The 21,113-nt window shown below is 31.1% G+C and overlaps 1 protein-coding gene across 1 annotated transcript in view; it reads right to left on the bottom strand.

The window, feature by feature from the left end:
* Window positions 1-21,113, bottom strand: part of LOC117169024 (calponin homology domain-containing protein DDB_G0272472-like) — a 128,777-nt gene that overhangs the window by 69,796 nt on the left and 37,868 nt on the right. Inside the window, exon 2 of the mRNA XM_033355082.1 lies at window positions 19,753-19,813. Coding sequence (XP_033210973.1) covers window positions 19,753-19,786 — 34 coding nt within the window. The 5' untranslated portion in view covers window positions 19,787-19,813. The remainder of the gene's footprint in view (window positions 1-19,752; window positions 19,814-21,113) is intronic.

Raw genomic sequence — 21,113 nt, forward strand, 5'->3', positions numbered from 1 at the left:
ACCTTCCGATCGAGTACTTTTCGGACGATATCAAAAAGTTAGAAAATCGTTGGACTCGCTGTATCGACCTAAAAGGAGAGTATGTTGAAAAATAAAACCGACGTTGGCCAAAAAAACGTCTCCTTGTTTCATTTTTCAGGGACTTATCAGACTGCCTAGTAAATCACTAATATGGTTATATAAAGAAATTTTAACTTTATGTGCAACTTTCTTTAAGGCAAGTTTTGTTATTCTTTGTCTTAATTTATATAAATACTAATTTTTTAAAATAAAATTTTACTTTAATGGTGATCATAACTTCTTAAAAATAAACCTAAAAATATGATACAAAAATTGAAGAAAAATTACTAGGTTAGGTCAGAAGTGTGGCGTAACAAAGTATCTCTGGTGAAAACCAAACTTAGGGCAAACCTGGCCAAATCCCCACAAACCAAATTTTTAATAGATATAATTTGTGCCTAGATGCAATCCAATCATTCTATAGCCGAAACAACAAAAGTATGCTTGTAAACAATTAAAGATTCTTATGCTATAAAGCCCCATTAATGCCCGATTACAATTTAACATCTTTTATTTACATTATAAATTCTGGTCAGGGCCTTCTCAGCGCCCCTCTTTAAATATACCTAAGTAAGGCAATTTCTGTACGAGTATAGCGAATTACATGAAGATTTGTGAGATCCTTGACAGGATATCCTATTATGAAACGGCTTATTAATAGCATGACAAGGGATTGTTTTTGAAAGGCAATAAGAATCAGGATCAGTGAACCTCGAGTAAAAAACTGATTCGCTTGACACTGAAATACATTATATGGACTGACGCGAACGTCAGTGCGAGCCTCAATTATGCGAGCATGGACTTTACTCAACCCACGTGTACGCACCGGTACGTAAGTGTGCGGGAGTTTGCGGATCGAAGGCGTTTCATTGAGCACAGGTAATGAATGAACGAAGAATAAAGGCGTCACTCACAATAACGCTACGATAACTCACGACTGATTTCAGGATCATTCTTGACGTATAGAACGGAAGCGTAAGTTAATGACTCTCATTCGCACGTGCCATGTAATTACGAGGGTGGGGCAGATTCTTATTCAATTATCGCGACTATAGTGGTGCAATTCAAAATAGTTTAAAACTATTTTTCTGTTATTAGAGGTCGAGCTGTTAAGTCTCCCCACACAGAATTCTGGCTGTTCGTATATCATAATTTCGGTACGAGTATAGCCACCTTCTACAGGTCTAACTCTAACTCTAAGTAAAAATTATAACTTTAAGTAACTATTTGATTTGAATTCCTTTATAAAGATTTTTGCTATAAGTATTTAGTTTATAATGTTTTTGTATGAATTTTTTCGAAAAAGTAGTGCAATCCCAGCAAAAACATCTAGAATGCAAAAACTTGGGAAAGTACAATTAAATGAAGTTGTGAAATCAAAGTTTGCCAAGTAAAATAAAAAAATTAGCATTAATATTGATTCAAAGTATTGATGAATACATTTTTTAAATGTATTTTTAAAATTTGAATTTGCTCAGAATATTTAGAACAATTATTTATAAAAATTGGTTAAATTATGAACACAGCGGGATTGAATATATTAAAATTTCAATCGTATCGATAAACGGAATTATGGAGAAAGTTATTAATTAACAGGTTGGTGCTAAATCAAGTTTAAATGCAAGTTCCAAGTTAATAAGATTTTTATTTTTAGGGTAATATGGCATCACACGAACATTTTAAGAAAAAAAGAAAAATAATCAGAGGTGTGTTTTTTGCAAAAACTCGATTTTTGTATTTAATTACTAAGAAGTGGACAAATAATGTTAAAGATTGAATGACAAACTTAATGTGAGGCAGAATCTTGTATTTTGCTATTGTTAAATTGAATTGGAATTCACAATTAAACTTAAGGCGTCACAATTATGAGTAACATTTTTTTTAAACGCTTGTATATAAACTATTCTTCGTTGATTTTTATATTCCATAATAAAATATTATTATGGTATAAAAATATGCCCATAATACAGTTTTTAATTAGAATGGTTTAATTTTAATTAAATACCAAAATATTTTACACCATTAAAGATAGTACATAATCTTGAAAAATACGACCATAGATTATTACACCTCACCTAGAAACAACATTTTTGTTAATTGGCCCAATTTATTTTTCTGTAGTCCTGTGCAAAAATGAAAAATTTGATTTTTTATGATAAAATATGATAGAAATTTTTGAACAGTTAAAGATATTATTAATTCCTGAAAAATAGCACTGGAGAATAAAGATGAAAAATTCCATTTTTTAAGCATAAACCATACAAACAATTTCAAAGGATTAAAGATAATACAAAATCCTTAAAAATAACACTGAAGAATATAATTGTACACATAAAGTTAAAATTGTATGTTAATCGGTTTAATAGATTTTGCTGCAGCCATTCGCAAAGGAAAACCAACTTTTTGTTTTAAACATAAAAACGCTAAAATGTATTAAACAAATTAAGTTATTATCAATCCCTTATAGGTGGCGAGAGGAAGTAGGAGAAGTGAGAGAGGAAGGGAAGAAGGAAAAGTAGGGGAGGGAAGGTGATGATAATAGAATCGGAAATTTTTTGCATGTATAACTGGAGAACAAGACGAAAATGCAAAAATGATTGCCTGTAAGACAAATTACAAATATAAGGAAACATGCAACCGAATTCTTTAGATACTTTCAAAGTTTTTATGCTGACCAAAGAATTTTTAAATGCTCAAAACTCACGTAATTCTAGAATTACATAGTCTGTGCTCTGTGTAATCTCAATAATATACGGTAAGACTTTCATAAACATTAAGCGGAACTTGCATCGCCTTACCCTCTTAAAATTAACGTCCTTGTGTGAGTATAGGCAAGGACGTCACGAACAGACAGTTACTCTGACAATTTAAAAAATTCGCCATTCGACAAGCCTTCACTTTTACATTCAAATTTCAACGAGACAAAACTGCCTTTTCCAGTTTCCGATTATTTGGCTTATTTCTGGGTAAACCCGTGTCGAAAAAATGAAACTAGATATATACCTACATCACCAGTCTACTTGAAAGAACGCGCAACCATGTGAAAGGTGGCTATGACATGTGGGCGTTTTCGTTTGACTTTATTTTCTCTTAACGAGAGGCCAGTTCCATAACTGACCGCTTCCTAACCAAAGTACACATTTTGCTGTACCAGTTAATAAGAAAACGACCGGTTATTCGAGGAACAAGACTCGCATCTAAGTTAATACCATACGAATAGGAAAATCAGCATGTAATCAGTATAAATTCGTATGTGTACTTGTGGGCCTTAAAACCGAATAAAAGTTCAAAAGGACATGTCGACTTTATTCTTGATTTTCTAGAAAGATTTATACGGTGTTTGTTGTCAGTAGTTAAATTGCAGTTAAAGATAAAGAAAATAGTAAATGTAAGTAGATGTAAATGTTCTTTTTAAAAAAATGTGCGTATTTATGATTTTAAGAATTTACGATATTGCTTTCAGATGTATGAATACGATAGTATTATGTATTCTATAGCGAGAGTAAAATAATGTCATAAATATTGAGCAGACTACTTTGCAATACTTTGAAATTTAGACATAGGGTGACTTTAAGATTCCAGTTATTTCAGAAAATTTTCAGTGAAAGGAAGAGTGTTCAGTTTGCGCATCACTATAAGCATTCCGGAAGTGAGTCTTTAAGTAGCTGAGGTCAAAGTACCCCTGAGAACAAAGATGTGAAATTTTCGTCTAAAGAGGAGATATAAATTATAAGAGGAAGTGGCGGAAGTTTACAAGTGGAACTCGAATTAGAATGTTGATGTTTTTAAAATAATACACTGAGAAAATTGTTTCTTTTAATAAAAAAAAAAAAAGTTTGATATCATATGATTGAAAGAAACAAATGTTTTATTTAAATTAACAAACTATTTATTAGTTTTAATAAATTGAAAATACCTACCTTCATTGATTCAAACAAATAATTTGTTTGGCAAGATTTGTTTGATTTAAATAAAAGATTTGCTTAAATGAAATATATTTGAGTTTATACGAATATTTTATACGATAGTTCCTTCGAAAATACGTTAGGAGCTCAGAGCAGGTTTTTTCACTATAAAGACTATAATTTTAGTGCATATAAAGGCATCCGAAACATATTAAAGTACCGTTAAGCAATAAATGTTTAAAATACACAAGAACTTCATTTAATTTAAAGAAGAATTAAATTTGATCTAAATACAAATTTATTCAAATTAAGAGGTTCAAATAAAGATTTGCAAAGAATAAAACAAACCTTTTTTTGACCCAATTACAAAGAAAAAATTTGTTTGAATCAAACATCTTTCCCAGTGTATACTTTCAAACTTCATATATCATGTTATGATCTTATAAAGTTAAATAATGAAACATATCAAGATAATAAGCATATAAAAATGCAATAAAGTTTTTCTGATCTTTAAATCTCTTGAATCAATTTCTCTTTATGACTTTTTAATGTCAATTAATTGCATTTTATGTGCATGATGCTTTTTTATCGACTTGCCGGTTACTTTCACAAATTAATGGTTTTTATATTTTCAATTATGAGAGGCCAACAATTGACGTTCACTGATAGAACGTGCAGGTGCAAAGAGAAGCAAGATATTTCACCAACGACTTCCTTTTTTCAAGGGAACATATCGTCAAACCTTCCAAGAATTCCCAATTAGAAAAAAATTTGCCAGTGGATGAAAATCGTGTTATGATCTAAAGGTAGAGCTATTTGTACGCGTTTGGTGTTCCCATAGTTGCAGTCAAAGACTTTAATTTATTTGGCGGAGATATAAAAAAAGATTCATCTTCTCAACAATGAATGAATTACAGAAAACGTCGAAGTTAATTTAGAATAAGTCTTGAATGAGCCATTTCATTAAGCAGTCCAGTTTTTTTAATCCTGTAAAATAAATCATTAAAAGAATGAGGTTGATTCTATATGATGGATTTTTATTCGTTTTTTCAGACTAATATCAATTAGATTTGGGAGATCGTCATGGTTCGCCTGCAGGCCAGAAACGCTTAGAATGTTTTCGCAAGAATTTATTTTAACGAAATCATCAAGCATTCGAGCAATAAAGGTATTGGCTCGGATAGAGCGTTTCGGTTGTCAAGAAATCGTTAGGCATTGTGAGCTGCAACCCAAAGTATTACGAGATTATTATTATAGCGATCATGCAATGACGGCTAGTGAAATCGAAACTGTGCATCTCTCCCTTACAATATACCTTGTTCTAAATTATGAGAAAAACAGCAAAAATAAATAACGTGTGATCTAATGATGTACACAATTATAAAATTCTGAAAATCAATTATATACATATGAAATAATCTAACTTTGAAATTTTCTGCTTTGGCGTTTTAAATCTTTAAAATTGAAAGTTTAACCTCATTTTTTTATGATTGATTGCCTGACACTATAACTGATTTCAACATAATATTCTTATAATAGCTCTAATTCAAAGTTTTGACGTTATTAACTTAAGTAATGTCAGCTTGATCATCGGTAGTAATTGTGCTGATTGATGGTTCGCTGATCAAAGACAATAATGATTACCTTTTTTTCTCGCGACAATAGATATGCTTATTTTTTGAGTTTGTGTTAAAATATCTTAGTCATTTCGAGGACAATTACTTAGCTCTTTGATCTCGACATTGAGGTATTTTAAGAATATATTTTTCCAGATCATCTCAGCACTTTTCATTTTGATACCTCAGGCGGAAGAATTATATATAGTTTATATATAGTGTCAAGTATCATATATAATATTTATTTGTTTTATACAAAAAATTTATAAAACAAATGAATATTTTATATAGTACTTCACAATATATTTAAATTATACAGAATATTTTCGCATGGGATGAAAGATTCAAAAACTACAGAATGTTTAATACAAACAGTATAGAGGGTTAATCAATCCTAAATTAATAAGCTACTAAAAATACTAATCAGGGAGGCCGCAAGTAGGACAAAATTTGGAAATCAGGGAGAAGTCAGACATTTGGGGAAAAGTGGTAAAAGTCAGGGAATTTCTGTTAAAAGCACTATGGTAACTGTTCAAAGTAAAAAGGCGGCCATAAAGTCCTTTTGGTCATTTTTTCTCAAATCACTTCTAGTAACTTCTTAAAAATGAAATCATGATAGTGACTTTTTTCAAAGAAAATATCGCTTTAGTCACTTTTATTATAACTCATCAACCCTAGGGTTTACAACCGCTATGAAATTCAGGTCTATACCTATTTCTGAATGTTCTCGAGTTTTTTAAAAATATTTCAATAATTTGAAGGGTTTTTAAAGGATTGAACAATTATAGGGAATTTTCAATATTCTTAGGAATATTTAAGAGCTTTAAAACGTTTTAGGGATATCAAAAGATTTCAAAGGATTTGAAATATATCAGGATATTATAAAATATTTCAAGGAATTTTGAATAGATTTCGATAATTTTAAGGCATTCTAAAAGGTTTTATGGTATTCTTAAGACATCCAAGGAATCTGTGAGAGCTTAAAAAAGTTTCAAGGGATTTCAAGAGATTTTAAGGTATATTGATAAATTTTCCAGGCTTCTAGGAAATATCATATTTCATATAGTTTCGCGGAAAAGATATGGAACGATTTCATAGGACATATAAGCGATTTACAATATTTTCAAAGATTCCAAGGAATTTTATCGGATTTCCAAGGATTGCAATGATTTTAAGGGATTTGATTTTGATTGGATTTTAAGGGATTTTAAGGACTCACAAGGTATTTTAATCAATTCTCCTTAATCTCAGGAAATCTTATCAAAATCCATAAAATTTAGTTGTTTTTTTTTTTAATTCACTGAGTTCGCTTCAATTCAATGAATTCTTTTAATTTTTTTTCCTTTTGTTTAATTCATCCTGAGATCTTTTCGACTCACCTTCAATTCTTCTTTTGAATACCCTTGCATTTTTTCCATACTCATTTCAAAGTTAGTAAATTCAATGATTTTGTTTATATTTTAAAATTGTTTTCATTCACTTGGCTTTTTAAATTCACTTTGAATTTTCATCAATTTCATCGAACTCTTCTCATTTCAATTTTATGTAAATCAAGGAAATCTATCTGATTTTTTCTAATTTATTTTAATTATTTTGACTTTATCATGAATCGATTTTAAATCTTATGAATTCATCCCAAATTTCTTCCAGCTATCCTGGATTCTTATAAATTCCATCGAATTCTTTTGATATTAGTTAGTTATAGTGACTTCTTAAGTTAGGACTTTGTCACTTTTGGTTACTTTTCTCGTTTAAAAAGGTCATATTCTGACTGTCTTCCAGTAAATAATGTTGTGGCAGTCCTGAAAATAGGAAATTAAAATTTTTAATTGTTCTATTCTATTTATAAAAGATTCAATATTAAAAATGCTACCAGATTACAGCTTTGTTCTTTGAATATATATTGAAGGTATTATTTTGCGATTTATGGTTTAGAAAACAATTCTTAAGTGACAATAAAATCGGGTTCTCTATAGAAGAAACCCAACAACAGCCCTCTAAGTCTAAATTTATTCACTTGGATTATATAACGTCTATGATGGAGAAAGAGAGACATTGATGCACACATATTCCGAATGAGACTGGAAAACCAGATCTTTGTGTATGAAACACCTACACAGATTGCAAACCTTTTTAAACTCTCTTAGAGATAAATGGCGGGCGGTCCAGATTTAAGATAAAATCTGGTCTCGTGTCTCCTAGTCAATGATGTAAAAGGAAAAGGGAAATTTAGATTTATAGATGAGTAAAACCCTTTTGAAATCAAAAAGTGACACCATGGGATATAGTGTTGAGTTATACAGATTCCATCAAACTTTTCACTTTCGAACTGTATATCTAAATTTACTTCAGTGACAAAGATCAAATATATCGTCAAAATATTTTAAAATCATTCAAATGTTTCACAATTTTTTATATTCATTAATTATAATTATTACTGGAGAGTTTCCCGATAATTACTTCGTTGATAGATAGGCTATCTTTTCCGTCATTTCAGCCATAAGTTTATATTATTTGTGGTTAGTCGTTTATCACACTTACGTCCTTTTGCCTTGTCATGTACTCTTATTCATTCAATTTTCTGGTTTATATTACATAAATTGAAATTTAATAGCGATAATTTATTTGCTCTATGCGTGTAAATGCTTTTTAAAGTCTATATAGTCATTTTGCGGTTAAGCACGCACGTAATACCTGCAAGAACTTATATATCCAAGAGTGAGTGAAATTTGAATGTCAGATGATGGAATTCCATTCACTTATATGTATATACTGAGCAATATTTTTTCAAAAAATTAGTGATATTATTTCAGAAGTGGATAAAACTATAATATTTTCAGTTCACACTATCACGTAGAATAATTACAAAAAATACTCAATTTTTTTAATCAGTTCACTTTGTTGTAGCGGATCAAAGACTAAGAGAGTTAGTCAAAGATACATGGGTCATGAGAGGTCCTGAATGCAATACTGATCATTACCTTCTGATCATAAAAATTAACTTAGCTCGGGGATGGAAAAAAAGAGAACCAAGAAAACAAAACAAACGCGAATCAAACTTGAGAACCTACAGAAACCGGATGTGCAAATAAATTTACAAAATAAGATAAGCGCAAGCATAGATAGGGCAACATGGGAGGACCGTATAGAAAAAAAAATATAAAGGGCTTCCGGACAAAGTTACGGGATATCCTTGTTAGATGTACGATCAAAGTGTGTGGTATCGCAGTTGTAGGAAGAATGTCTGGTGATGCGTGGTGGAATGATGAAATTCAGGCTGCCCAAAAAGCAAAGAGAGAAGCGTATAGGAGAACTCTGAACATCGCAGGTCTTAGCAATGAGGAAATAAATAGATGTAGAAATGATTATAGACACGAAAACAGGATACTCAAACAATTAGGTAAGGAAGGTAAATATACAATTAGAGCAGAAGAAGAGATGAAAATGCAAAACGACTTTGAAGAAAGCAAGAAACTGCTTGATAAAAAAATTAAAGAAAACAAAATTACAGAATTTGTCAACAAGAGAAATAGTAGGGGGGAATGGTATATGATGCAGGCGGAATACTAGAGGCTTTCAGAGACTATTTTAGGAGACAATTCGGATATGAAGCTATAGGACACCACAACAGCGATGTTGAACATGATGCGATAGAAAACTCAATTGAGAAAGTCTGTATCACTGAGGTTAGGGATATAATTAAGAACTTGAAAAACGGTAAGGCTGCCAAGGTAGACGGTATTAACGCTGAAATGCTTAAACACGGTGGCGATTGCATACCACATAGACTGTGCGAATTGATAAATTTATGTTTCGAGATGGGAGACGTCCCAGACGATTGGAAAAAAGCGATTATCTTACCAAAATACAAAAGAAAGGGAGATAAAAGCGACTGCAATAATTACAGAGGGATTAGCTTATTAAGTACCGTAAGTAAAATGTATTCAAAAATACTTATTCTAGGGTAATGAAAGTAACAGAAGAAAAGATTTGGGAAGTCCAAAGTGGGTTCATGTCAGGAAGGTCATGTACGGATCAAATATTTAGCTTAAGGCAAATAACAGAACAAAGTTTGAGAGTAGGAAAGAAAGTTTTCTGTGCATTTGTTGACCTAGAAAAAGCTTTTGACAAGGTAGATAGAAGTAATCTTTGGAAAGTCCTGAAAGAGTATGGAGTCAATGGATGGCTCCTACAAGCTATAAAAACAATATATACGGGTAGCAAAGCGACTCTAAGGGTGAATGGGAAATTGAGTGACTGTTTCGATATTATTCAAGGAGTTATACAAGGATGCGTTATGCCTTCATGGTTATTTATATTATTTATCGACAAGTGTTTAAGAATGGCTCTTTTTAACGAAGAGGTTGTGGATCTCGAAACAGTAAGGGTACATGGGTTAGCGTTCGCAGATGATAAGGTTGTTATGGCAGAGTCAATCGAAGACTTACAAAGAATATTGAATAAACTAGATGCAAGTATGAAGAGCATGGGCCTCAATATTAACGCAAATAAAACAAAAACTATGGTGTTCGAAGGAAAGAGTGAGAAAACATTATGCAATATTTTATTAAATGATAAGAGAATTGAACAAGTTGATAAGTTCGTATACCTTGGTAGCTTATTTACTAGGGACGGGAAGATAGATGAGGAATTATATAGACGCATAAACGAAGGTAAGAAGGTTATTGGTAGAGCAGGTCCCCTTATCAGAAGTAAAAATATATCAAATAAAGCTAAAATGGCAATACATAATGCTATATTTGTACCGACTGTACTATACGGTAGCGAGACATGGACTTATCAAGAAAAATCTGCCCGCATCGCGGACACATTCTCATCGCGCGCTACGCTACGGTTGAATTTTGCGCTTTGCGCTCGATAATAGGTTACCTCGCGCTTCGCACTCGGATATTTATTCTTTGCATTTGGAATGCATGAAAAAAACTCCATCAAAAAAATCTCTTTTAGATGGCAGTATTTATATGCGTCTTCATATTCTGAATTGTCTACTTAATTAAGTATAGTCAAAGATTAAGTTTCTCAAAGCTCTGTAGGCTTTGAGGTACACATTCTCATCGTGACACTCGCGCTGCGCGCTCGATTTCCGACAGACATTTGTAAACAGGTTTTGTTGGATTTTTTTTCTCGTAACTTTCGTCGTTTTTCCACCCTTTTTTTATTTTACTTCTATCAACGGTATTTTTCACGAATAAAACAAAAAGTACATGTCCTATCAAGAAGTGATTCTTAACGAAATTGTAGATCTTTTTCGGGATAACCATTTTTGTTAATTCATCTTTTTTTGTATCCTACATAGTTTGTCCACAAAATGGAATTTTTTATTTTCAATTATTCTTTGTGCAATCAAAATTTGAATTTTCGATTTTTGAAGAAAATCCAAAAATTGGTTATGATAATCTTGTAGGGATTTCAAAAAGAAATGTTTTTCCTTTCTTGACTTTTTTTTTCATATCGTGCGTTTTTCGGCTTCAAATTTAGATTTTCGGTTGATTAAAAAAATTTTGAAAAAGCTATAACTCTGAGAATTTTCTTTTTATCGAAAAAAGTCATGCGGATAAATTGTTTGTTCTTTTCAATACTATAAATATCCGTACATATAATTTTCAATTTCAGAAAAAAGTGGTCTCAAAAATTTTCAAAATGCGCTCACTTTTTGAATTTTCATCAAAAATGGCTGATTAACGAACTCGTCCTTTCTTTAAAGACCTAGAAAAGTGTGCCAAAGATGGATTTGGTTCGTTCATTTTTTCGAGAGTTATCGTGTTTACGGACGGACGGACAGACAGACAGACATACACCATCGTGAAAACCTGATTTTCGGATTCAGAGGGTATCGAAACGTGGAGATCCGTTGAAAAAGTGTGATGTCAAATTTCCGACAATTCTAATACTTTCTCAATCATAAATAATGAGAATGTAAGAAGATAAGAGTAAAATTAACGCAACTGACATGCGATTCATGCGCTTAATGTGCGGGAAAACTCTGATGGACAAAGTAAGTAACGAGATAATTCTAAAAGAATGTGGTGCAGAAGAGACGCTAGTAGACACATGGGAAAGAAATCGGTTAAGATGGTTCGGACACGTTGAGAGAATGCCAAATGAACGACTAACGAAACAAGTGTATCAAGGTAAAGTAAATGGCAGCGTGCCCACAGGTAGACCGCGGAAAGAATGGTTAGAATGCGTGAATGAGACCCTACTTAGAAGAGACATAAGAAGTCACAGAAACACGAGAGCCTGCATGAAAAAATGCATGGACTTAAAAGAAGCTAGAGAAGTATGCCAGGACAGGAAATTATGGCGGCAAATAGTTAATAAAAAGAGGGTCAGTAGAGTGAATGACGCCTGAAACGAAGACCTTGGCTATTAATGGGCCCAAGTAGGGAAACCTTTCATAACGACTTCGTGAGGTTCTTCTCTTGGGGTGATTGCTAGAGAGATTGATCGGCAACCTGGGTCGGAGCAGTGTTGCGGAACGAACGTGTTTTTTACATAAATAACACGAGAATTCTGGATCCATCTGAAAATTCTCTATTCCTTCCACACATTACTCCTTTCCCCCACCGAGTGAGTCACGCCTACCCTGAAAGGGAAATGGCTTAATGGTGTATATATAAATTTATATAAATAACTATTGTTACAATTTACAGCACGGGAAATTCGGGTAAATTACATGGCCGGCACCGTGATTGGAAAGCATTCAGAACAAATTATTATAAGATACAGGTGCAGCCATTGTGGCATCGATAGATTTTTACTATTGTTTTAGGTTGAAACTTGAGTATAATTTAAATTAATCTATTATAACATTGATAAATTTTTATGGTCACCTCTACTATAAATATTATAACCAGAAACCTCCTTTTCTAGTCAATCAAATTCTGTAAATCTATGAAATATTGCTACATTTAATCAATAAACAATTATTCATCAATTATAGTCTAAATCACACGAAAACAAAATATTTACTCAATTATTCTTTTACCATTTTCTCGAGTCTCTAATTTGTAATCCGAACAATTAATTAATTTAAAAAAGCCAAGTTATTTGACAGCAAATAGCACAATTGCTAGCAACACAGGGAGTGCTACTTTCTGAAAACAAATTGCACTTCTGGCTCTTCAATTACATCAGGAGATTTTACACGTTAAAGCTGTCATATCTGCATGTATTCTGTGTCATCGCCGGATCCGAACGCCCTCATACTTCATAATCGATTGTATTCACGTTGAGTCACGACTGCCTAGTTTGCATATCTCATCTTCTCTCTCTCATAACTCTTCATATGGACAAATCTAAACTTTATATATCGAATGAAATCTTCGACCACTTTTCCTATATTTTTTTCCTCTTTTTCTAGATCCATATTTAAAGGGTGTAATTACATAACATCCTAAATTCCATCTTTTACCAAATAAACTTTATTGGCTCTAAAATTTTCTAAATTCGAGATACGTATAAGACAGTCAACCGGTTATTAACCCAACCAAACTTTTCTTTTGAATAAACGAAATACTCCATCTACCAAAAAATTTGGTTCAAAAACCAAAAAAGTTTATTTGGTTCAACTAAATATTTTGTTGTCCATATAATTGCCATAAAATCATTCGTCACTCAAATATGTCGTTTTTTAAAAGAAATAAGACGACACGTATACGGCTTTTCTGAAAATATTCAAAGTCAATTTACTAAAAATCTCTATCGTTTTTTTGTTTTGGTTTTTCTCTAGATTTATCTTAATGTAAATAGTATATTTCCGAATAGTCTGCTCTGTGCCAGTGTATTAGAGAGATGAGAGCATTTTTTGTCTGATAAATTAAAATTAACATTTTTGCCAGAATGAGACAAGATACGAAATATGTAAAAAAAAAAGAAATTAGTTTCTCTAAAAAAAGTTCCCTAAAAACCTCTTCTGACACTTTCTTCTCTCCCGTGTTGTTTAAGAGATTTAAAAAAACTGAATGACGGTATTTTTGAAATAATCGACACGCTCCATTTTTTCTAACTTATTACATTATTCTTTCATCGAAAGGTCGTTAAAACTGAGAAATTAGGTCCTGTTTGGGTTTTAAGCACACATTTTATTTTTCAGAAAATAACAAGTCTTGAAAGTTTACATCCGTCATGAAATTTATTCTTTACATTAGAAATCCTCTAAATAAAAATGAAGAGGAAAAATGAGGAATTAAAAGATATATTGCAGTGAAAAATATTACATTTTTAACATAAATTTTGATCATTTTTTCATAGTTCGCCTTTGAAATTATTTAAATTCAAATATTCATGACTTTGTAAAAATGGATCGTCATATCAAATACTTGTCTTATTCTCTTTAAAAAATAGCATCTTTCATTGGCAATTAATTCTGTGACCCTAGCATGCAGTGTCTCCGATTTGAAGTAAATTCGGTCAATTAGCATTAACAATTTAAAAAATAAAATCGGTAAAAAATAAACAAAAATAATATAAAATAGATTTATTATATGTGCTACGTTAAATTAATTCATGTTCATAAATATATCGGTGTAAAAAAAGGATGCAATATACACTGGAGGTTTAAAACTAAAAAAATAGCATAAAATAATGGCTAAAACACTCGCTTACGAAATAAAATAATAATGTATGGAAACATTTATATTTCAGGGGATGCCATCATGGATCTTCTTACAGCTTACAGTCTAGAAAACTTATTTTATTTGTGCAAAGCATTAAACTAAACAAACAGATTCTTGAACATTTATTTTAGAAATTCTTAAAGAAAAAAATGATTCAAAGAGTAAAATGATAAAGTCTATCCACGCGCTTTTATATTTCACGAAATTTACTTTTTGATATTATTAAAGATTACGCACAGAAATTTTTTTTTTGTTAAAAAAACTTACTTCCATGAAGATGAAATACAATAATAATTTTTTATCATACCACTAACTTAAGTTCTATTTTAGGTACTGCGAATGATACCTAAAATAACAGTTTTCTCGGGTTTTTCAATTAGTGAATTCTATGCAATCTATTTTCACTTATGATTGACTGGTTTTATAAAAAATAGTATGTGACACTCGGCCTCTAAGTGCCACTTTGTCTCGTGTAAATTGCAGGTCGAAAAAGTGCCACTTAGTATCCTCGCATCACAAATAACTGTTTTTCTTTAACTGAACTCATTATTATTCTTCAGGCTTCATCGTACAAAAATATATTTCATTAGGTCAGTAGTACAAAACTACAAAAATACAACATTTATTCTGGTGAAGATGGCACTATTCATTTGTTATAACAGAGAAAGAGATAATCAGTTCTAAAAATAAAGTTGCGTGTAAGTCGGGTTTACCCCACATAAGCCACTTAGCCCCGTTTTACAGTACCGAGTAACTTTTCCAAAGTAGTATTTACATACTTCAATCTAGATTCCCGATAAATCGAGAGCAGATTTTTGTTTTTCTTTTAAATTTAAAATATGATTTTTGAGAGTGTTTTGTGCCTCTCCTGAACAATTTAGATTTTGTAAGTCAGGCTCTTATAGAATGAAACCCTTCATTTGTTCAGATACTATATCAATACAAATGCAATTATGTCTTCCAGTTCTCGGTAGCACACGCTGATATATTTAATAGAAAGCAATTCGTGTCATGAGTATGAATAATCAGAATAATTAATAGCTACTCGAAATGTCAATAGCGAAATGGGATTACAGGTAATTTGTAATTAAGAGTCTTGGATGGCGAGGAAAATTGATAAATTACAATCATTTCACAAGTTAAATGAATAGGGCCGCAAAATATTAACAAGTGGAAAATTGAAATTCACTTTCATCAGGGAGTCATGGTTCGAGCTATCAGAGTAATGCAAGGTGATGGATCTTGACTCTGCTATATACCAGAGGACGTGCCAGGAATTCCTAAGGAGTCACTCTAGAATTTCCTCTCGTTGTCGATACTATTTTTGATAACTCTTTCTACTCATTTCGAAACTCCCACATTAGAAAGTTGACTTTTCTATTGGCGATTTAATCAAAAATTGGAAAAACTTCATAAAGAAGGAAAGCTCACTTCCTGAGAGAATTGTATATGATGGAAAAAAGTTGTTTACTTGCGTGCAAGATTTCGAGCGCATAAAAAGTTAGTGTAACTTGCACGCGACAACTTATCCATTACTTTTGATTGATTATGAACATTTAATGTAATATCGTAATCACACCGTAAACGTAGTTGACATTCTTGCAGTGTAATTTGATGTTATGAAATTTGATAATGTTATAAAAAAAACTTAGCATTCATTAACTTTTTCCTAGTATTTGCAAACTTTGTTCAATGCGCTTATAAATGTTTTGCATGAAAGAGGATTCACTCCTTTCAAATCTCTTTTCTGGAGGTCGGAGTAATATATTCTATTATATAATTAGCCTATCCCAATCTATTATATAGAGACCAATGTTGAACTCGTGAGAAGGTAGGGTCTTGATTAGACTCTGATTTGTGCTCGACTTGGAAGGAGCCATTAAAAAGGAAAGTTTCCAGTCTAGTTTGGATGAATCCTATGCGGCAACTGAAAAATGACATCCACGCGTCTGCAAAAGCAATTGGCGAGGTTTAATTATAGGAAACGTCAATGATTCGTCCCACGTGCGACGACCGCGATGCATAGAGAAGAGAGTAAGCATTACGTTTGCATTCCCAAAGCGTGTCCCTCAGAATGCAAAAGCAAATTTGGAAAAAAAGATGGTGTAAAATTTGAACATTTTTATATCCAGAATCATAAAAAGAAACTATCATTTCATGATATCATCTATAATCTTCTTCTAAAACACTATAGGATTTATGAAGAATGTAAAGAGCATAACTGCGTGAGCGAATATAAAAGAAGATAGCAAAATCCTAATGTAGAAAAACGCAACAGGTTACAAACATTAATAGTGAGTTCACTTAGAGTTAGATTTAATATTGAAAATTTTATAAAAAATGATTATCAAGTTGGGAAAGAGTGAAAAGCATTTATTTGTATTCTAAACATTTTATAGCATGTCGTTGTGATCCACTTCTGATGAGATCACGTATGGGGCCGTTCAAAAACAGCGTCTCACAGCCAGTGGGTGGGGGGGGGCATGTTTTGTGAAGATTTTTCACATAGAGGAAGGGGGAGAGTAGAGGTTAACGCAGAATGTGACATGACACATAGAAAATATAATTGTGAACACATTTTTGTTTAAACCTGGAGAAATGAGAATTAGTGATTTTATTTTAGAAGTGAAGCATCTAAATACAGACTTTACTGTTTTCGCCTACCCCCCCCCCCTTCCTTTTTTTTGAAGAATATTCTTTTTTCTGTTAGTTTCAAGAAACTTATCCTGTTTTAAAGATAACTCGCCCTTTTCTCGTGTTTTCATTAAATGCGAACTGAATTAATACAATTCTAGATTTTTTGGTTGACAATTAATTTCTCTAATCATTACTTAAAAATTATAATTTTCAGTTAAAATTTTACAAGTTTTATGCAAATTTAAGTATTTTGTTGTAAATTTGTCTTTTTTGTCAGAAAATTAATTTTCTTCATCGAAAATTTAAGTGCTTGGTTTAAAGATGAACTACTTTGTTAAAAATTAATTTTATTAATAAAAAATTTCTATCTCTGATTACAAAACTTAGTATTATGTTTAAAATAAAATTCAATTGTTTGTTTAAAATGATATTTTTGGGAAAAATCAACTTTCTGGTTGAAGATATATCCCTTTTATAGAGAATTCGCCTTTCTGGTTTTAAAGTTCAACACTTCGGATAGAATTGTTTTATTTATTCGCTAAAACATATTTCTCAATTAAAAATTAATCTTTTTTGGTTGAAGATTTAACCTCTCTGTTGAAAATTCGTCCTTTTTGGCTAGATTTAACCGTTTCTGGTTTAAAATAAAAATATTTTTGGGTTAAAATATCACCTATTACATTTTTTGTGGAGAATTAATATTTTTTGTTCAAAATCTAACTAATTGGTTCAATGTTGATCTTCCTTTTAAAAAATGTGTTTTCTGTTATTCAAGATTGATCACTTTAGTTACAAATTCTACAATTGTTTAAAATATTTAATTATTTTGTTAAAAATTTAAGTATTTTGTTGAAAATTTGAATGGTTATTTAAAGTTTCGTCTGTCTGGATACAAAACTTGTCTTTTTAGGTAGAAAATTTAACTGTCTTGTAAAAAACTCATCTTTTTTTCGGCTTAAAAATTCAACTGTTTGGATAAAATTTAATTATTTTGTTGAAAATTCAACTATTTTTTTAATTGTCATCTTTTTTTCAAAATTTACCTGCTTGTTGGAAATTCGATTTCTTACATTGAAAATTTATTTGTTTGTTTATAGAAAAGTTCCTGATTGAAAACTCAACTATCTTCTAAAAAAATTGGACATTTTAGTTTAAAAATTCGACGATTTATTTGAAAATGCCACTGATTGTGGTTTAAATTAATTCTTTTTTCTTAAAAAATAAAATTTTTTTTTCTTTTTTCTTAAATACAGTCTTGTAAAAATGCATATTTTTTGGCTTGAAAATTCTAATGTTTGGATAAAATTCAATTATTATGTTGAAAATTTAATTATTTTTCGAAAATTCCACTTCTTCTTTTCAAAAATGTAGCTGCTTGTTGGAAATTCGATTTTTTGCATTGAAAATTTATTTTTTTGTTTATAGAAAAGTTCCTGGTTGAAAAGTCAATTGTCTTCTAAAAAATAGGTCTTTTTTATTAGAAAAATTGGACTATTTGGTTGAAAATTCAACTAATAATTTAAAAATACGTCGCTTTTAATTGACAGTTCAACTATTTGGTTGTAAATGCAACTTTCTCATCTAAATTTAATTAATTTTTTATTGAAAGTTGAACTATTTTGTTAAAAACTCATCTTTCTTTGTTGAAAATTCATCTTTTCGGAAATAAACATCAACTCTTTCTCTTAAAATTAATTTCTTTTGTGACGAAGAAGGGGAAGGCTAGTAGTTTAACGATCCCTATAATGAATACCGAGAGTAAATACGATCATTAAAAATAATAACCACCGAAAAAATCATAAAAATCAATGCAGAAAATTGAAACGGCTTTCAAGAAACTTGTTTGGTATAATCCGGAGATTTAGTGATTGTATAAGAACGACTTTGCACAAGATGTATAGCCATGCATAAGTGTGAACTTGGCGCGATGGAACATTCATCCGATTCCCATTTCGATTCATTCGCAATTCCGCCATCGTACTCTGTGTTTACAGCCACATAGGGAAACACCTGGGCTTGGCATGGAAACCTAGTTAGACCAGGTACGAGGACGTCCTCCCACGCCTCGTTATATGCAACGGATGTTGGCTTGGATTAACTGCGAGTCTCTGATCATCAATCGAAGAAAGGACGATACGAGACGATACACGAAAAATACCCATGCAAATAAAAATATTTTTGTATCAACAAATAGTTTCTAATCATCTAAATAAAGTGTAAGTCAATATCATAGATCTCATCGGAAAAGGTACTCAAAAATGGAAAATGAGATCCTTTTTTTTGTACAAGAAAAGAGAAATATGGAAGATTTTTTTCTACATGTAGAAAAGAAGATACAATCTTTTCAAAAGAAATTTGATATTTTAAAATAATTTAAAATGATTTTTTAATAATTTCCTCCATTAAAGAATTTATTTTAGAAAATTCGATATACATAGATCGCTGGAAATCCATTCAAGGCAATATAAAAAAGTCCATAATAAATAAAATTTCATTCATAAATAATTTTTATATACATGCACACATTTGATGGTATTTTTAAAATGAGAAAATATTATTGAATTCGAGAACAATTTTATACATTTATGAAATTGTTCTCGAATTCAAGAATATCCTAAATATTTTAGTTTGAAATCCGGCAAATAAACATTTAAGAATGTTGTATTAGTCATATTTAGAAATATATTTGAAACTGCTCAACACAGTTGACAAACTTGGAATATTCCATTTTTTAATTATCTGAAGTGCACTTATGTATATATTTATATTTCAAATAATACACCACGGTATCAAAATATTGCAAATAGTTAACAACTGTGTATATAATATAATAAATGAAGACTACTGAATAATTATAAGATGTTGTGTAAAATATAATAAATTAATGTGACTTACCCTGAAGCAAAAATCCATGCAGCGCGAGGTTCATGGCTTCGAGATGTTCAAGTCCTTTCCCCTGAAAACCAACAGTACAAATTCAAATGAAAGATCGCATTAAAATAATAAATCATACCTATCTTGTGTTAATTATTTCTGTAAATCTGAATTAGTAAAGAACTTATAATTGAAATAGAGCGAAATAAATTGCCAATTACTTGTGTACGCATTTCTATTATCAATAATTAATAATAATGTTCAAACAATATGCAACGTTTGTTTACAACTTTACCCCCCCCCCCCCAAAGTAATGGTTTATGTATAGTAAATTTAAGTAACTTAAACATCGGCATAACGCTAGAATTAACCTCCCCCTTACTCTTGGTGTTAGGTATTTTTTTTATAGCTGCTAATTAACAGTAGTTCAACTTGTACCAATTCGTAAATTTACTATTTGTATAAGACTACCAAATAAATTAGTATTAATTGAACTATTTATCTTTTAATTAGTGGAATTTAGCTACGAATCAATAGAAAAATACTCATTACACTGGAGATCGGATTGAAGCACGGTTTCGTGCATTGCTTGCCTTGGCCTTGACACTCAAAGCCAGGCCGTCTCAACGTAAACAGTCAGTGGTATTTCAACTATTTCCTAATATCAGGCGATATGCGCGCGTGAGTATACGCGCACTACCTCTTTGTCCCTGCGTTGCTGGAAACTGCCACGGCAGCAATTCGCAAAAGGCGTAAATCCGGTCTGCCTCAATCCAAAGTCCAATGTATTAGTGAAAATTAGAAGAAATTCTAAACTGATTCAATTCATACTAAATCATTTAGTTAGTCTTTTGTTAACAAATAAATTAATATAAAACTACTACTTTTTAGTATGAAATATTCAATTCAATTAGTAGTGGTTCACTTCGTACTAATAAATTTTGTAACCAAATGGTAACTTAACTAAGTGAATCGGTACAATTGTAAATTTTAACGAAAACCCACAATTTATTATTATTCCTGAATGCTTCATGTAAATATTAATTCATTGATATTAGGGAAAAAATGGAGGCCAGAGAATGTTTCGCAAAAACCGAACACTTTTTGGTGAACAACAACTATTGCCAAACAACAATAATCATAAGAAAAGCAAACTGATAAACTTTGAATTTATTTTCCTTTATTTTATCCCTCATAACTGCGTTTATCGTTGTCTTTCAAACCTAAGCCAAGACCAACTACATTATAGTTCCTACGACTTTTTCAATCTTATTTTTTTTAAGACCATGATTGTATGGATACAGATTAAACCTTGGATTGCTATTTTTTATGATTAAAATGTGTATGGCTTTCTAAGTTAGATGTATCAAAAACTGAATCTT

This window comes from Belonocnema kinseyi, chromosome 3 (assembly GCF_010883055.1).
Source record: "Belonocnema kinseyi isolate 2016_QV_RU_SX_M_011 chromosome 3, B_treatae_v1, whole genome shotgun sequence".
In the NCBI taxonomy this organism is placed as follows: Eukaryota; Metazoa; Arthropoda; class Insecta; order Hymenoptera; family Cynipidae; genus Belonocnema; species Belonocnema kinseyi.